The sequence below is a fragment of the Otolemur garnettii genome, unplaced genomic scaffold (assembly GCF_000181295.1).
Source record: "Otolemur garnettii isolate 467f Iridium unplaced genomic scaffold, OtoGar3 scaffold00127, whole genome shotgun sequence".
NCBI lineage: Eukaryota > Metazoa > Chordata > Mammalia > Primates > Galagidae > Otolemur > Otolemur garnettii.
Window position 1 is genome coordinate 778,021 of NW_003852522.1, and position 2,840 is coordinate 780,860.

Here is a 2,840-nt window from a genome sequence, read left to right on the forward strand (position 1 = left end):
CTGGGCAGAGTGCCGTGGCATTACAGCTCACAGCAACCTCCAACTCCTGGGCTCAAGCGAGTCTCCTGCCTCCGCCTCCCAAGCAGCTGGGACCACAGGTGCCCGCCACGACGCCCGGCTATTTTTTGGTTGCAGCCGTCGTTGTTTGGCGGGTCTGGGCTGGGGATTCGAACCCGCCACCTTAGGTGTATGTGGCTGGCGCCCTAGCCGGTTGAGCTATAGGCGCCGAGCCTTCATGTCTAAATCTTGAACATCCTCACTGGTCCCCTCTGCTCCATGGATGTCTGGAAGCTGTCAGAGAGGGTTCTGGGGCCTAGTCCCATAGAGGCTGTATGAGGCACTCTGGAGGCTAAAGCCCAGGGTTGCCCAGAGCAGGTGCAATAGGATTAGGGTTTCCCTAGTGACAGTCCCAGAGATGTAGCCAAACTTGGGGTGTGGTGGCTTTAGGGAAGGTGACCCTTGCCCGGCCAGGGAGGCCCTCAGTTGTCTGTCCCACATCCCAGGGCCACTCACTTTCCATAGCTGTGGCTTGTCCTCTCTTTCCACAGATATTAACGCCATCCAGTACTAGCTCTTCCTGGGATAAAACACAGCTCTTTGTGGACAAAAGTTGAAGTTCCATGTTCATGGTGTGGGCAAGATAGGCATGAGAGAGAGCAAATTAGATGCTGAATGTTGGGGAGAAAAAGCCAGCAGGAGGTTAAAAATGTAACCAGGCCAGGTGCAGTGATTCATGCCTATAATCCTAGCACTTTGCGAGGTTGAGGCAGGAAAATTGCTTGAGCCCAAGAGTTTGAGGTTGCTGTGAGCTATGATGCCAGGGCATGAAGTGAGACTCTGTCTCAAAAAAAAAAAAAAAAAAAAAAAAGGGAGGGTGGCACCTGTGCCTCAAGGTATAGGGTGCTGGCCTCATATACTGGAGGTGGTAGGTTCAAACCAGGCCCCAGCCAAAAAAGAAAAAAAGAGAAATTAGGCAGGTGTGGTGGCTCATGCCTGTATTCTTAGGAGGGACTGAGGCAGGAGGATTGCTTAAACACAGAAGTTTGAGGCCGCAGTAAGCTGAGATGATACCACTGCACTCTAGATTGGTGACAGAGGGAGACCCTATCTCTAAAAAATGTAACCATGGTGCTCAGGGAAGACCCACTGCCAAGGAGAAGACATTGGGAAAGAGCATTCCAGAGTCCTAAGAGGTGCTCAAGGAATGCTGAGGAATTCATTGTAGCTGAAGCAGGTAGGAGGGGGTTGGCATAGGGCCAGCTGTCTGTACTTACAGCCCTGCTGCTGTATGGGTGAGGGCTATGGTGGCAAGAGCTGGGAAGACTGTGGAAGTGGTGGCTGTGGTCCCCTCATGGTCCAGAGAGGGCAGTAGCCATGGGGAGAAGTGGCTGTATTCTGGGTAGAGTCTGGGGGATGGGCCATCAGACCTCTACCCATGCACAGAGAAGGGCAGGCTGAATATCTGGGCAATAAGATGGCTTAAGGCCCAATGAAAGCTCCTCCTCTCCACTTCCTCTTTCCCTTCCCACCAGGCCCTGTGTGGGGATCCAGGCCTGTGAGGCCTCTAGGATGGAGGATGCCACTGATGTCGTGCGTGGCCTCATTGTTGAGCTATCCAACCTGAAGTAAGGACTGGGCCTGACTCATGAGGGACAGGCAGATGAGACAGGGACACAGGAGGGGATAGGGAGAGCCTAGTGGAGTTGGAAGAGACTGAGCTACAAACCCCACAGGTGGGCAGCAAGGGCCAGGCACATCACTGTTCCTGGGCCCTTGCTGCTTTTCCTCATTGGCATGGTAGACTGTCCTGGTCCCATGCAGAGCTGTTAGGTTGGAAGGGGGTGGGGGGGGGCAAGCTAACCTGCTCTTAGAAAGGCCGATTCTGGTTATGTGTGTGCTAGCCAGCTGTGAGGGGCAGCCTCCTCCATTGTAGGGTGCACCCAGAGCCCATCACAACTGTGCCTTGCCTGTGTTCCTGCAGCCGACTGATCATGAGCGCCCATCGTGACCTGGAAGCCTTCAAGCGCCTCAGCTACCGCAAGACAAAGCCAGCAGGGAAAGGCCCTTTGCCCTACTCGTCCAAGGTGGCTGGGATCCTTCCCCAGGGGGAGCAGCTCTGGAGAGACTCGTAGGCTTCTTTTAGCGGCCTCAACAGTAGTTTGCATGCACGTGTAGGGCAGTATATTTTCCTGTGCACACCAGCCCATGCCCTTATGGGCCGCCCAGTATTTCGTTTCCCTGCAAGATGTTCCTAGTGGATCCTAGAAACCTCCCCTCAGCAAACCTGGAAGTCAACCTTCCACAGGTTACACACAGGAGGCCCTGGTCAACATCCTCCATTGAGAGTCCAGCACAGGGAGGGAGCTGCTGTCTGAGCAGCACCCATCCCACCTGGATCTGCAAATTCAGGCTCCTGAGCTGAGGTATAGAAGGTTCAGAATTTCTTTCCTGAAGGATGAAAAGGTTCCCTTTGTTGGCTGTCTTCTCCCAATTTCCATTTTTACCTCTTGTTGGAAGGCCAGTAATAAATGATTCTGTTTTGAGGTCCCCCCTTTTGTTTAGGGTTGAGGCATTCGAGTCTTTCACGGTCCACCCATAAATCCCTTAACCATTTCTTTCTCCTTACTGCCTCAAATTTGATTCCTAAGCCTCCCCTGGGAAGGTGAGTTGGGTGAGTCTCCCTCCAGGACTAGTGGCTGTGTGCACATGCACTTGAGCCCACACTCAGGGACCCACGGGGCAACAAGCCCTCTGAGAGGTCATAGGGTCATGGGTGACCACCTAGCTGAAGAGTGAGTCCAGCGCTCAGATGGCCTGGCTCAGCCTCGACTAAGTAAGTT

General features: G+C 53.6%; 1 protein-coding gene across 1 annotated transcript in view; it reads left to right on the forward strand.

The window, feature by feature from the left end:
- CUNH19orf57 (chromosome unknown C19orf57 homolog) overlaps nucleotides 1–2,528 on the forward strand; it is a 21,994-nt gene extending 19,466 nt beyond the window's left edge. Inside the window, exons 6-7 of the mRNA XM_023518067.1 lie at nucleotides 1,533–1,625; nucleotides 1,982–2,528. Of these exons, the coding sequence (XP_023373835.1) occupies nucleotides 1,533–1,625; nucleotides 1,982–2,132 (244 nt within the window). The 3' untranslated portion in view covers nucleotides 2,133–2,528. The remainder of the gene's footprint in view (nucleotides 1–1,532; nucleotides 1,626–1,981) is intronic.
- The last annotated feature ends 312 nt before the right edge of the window (nucleotides 2,529–2,840 follow it).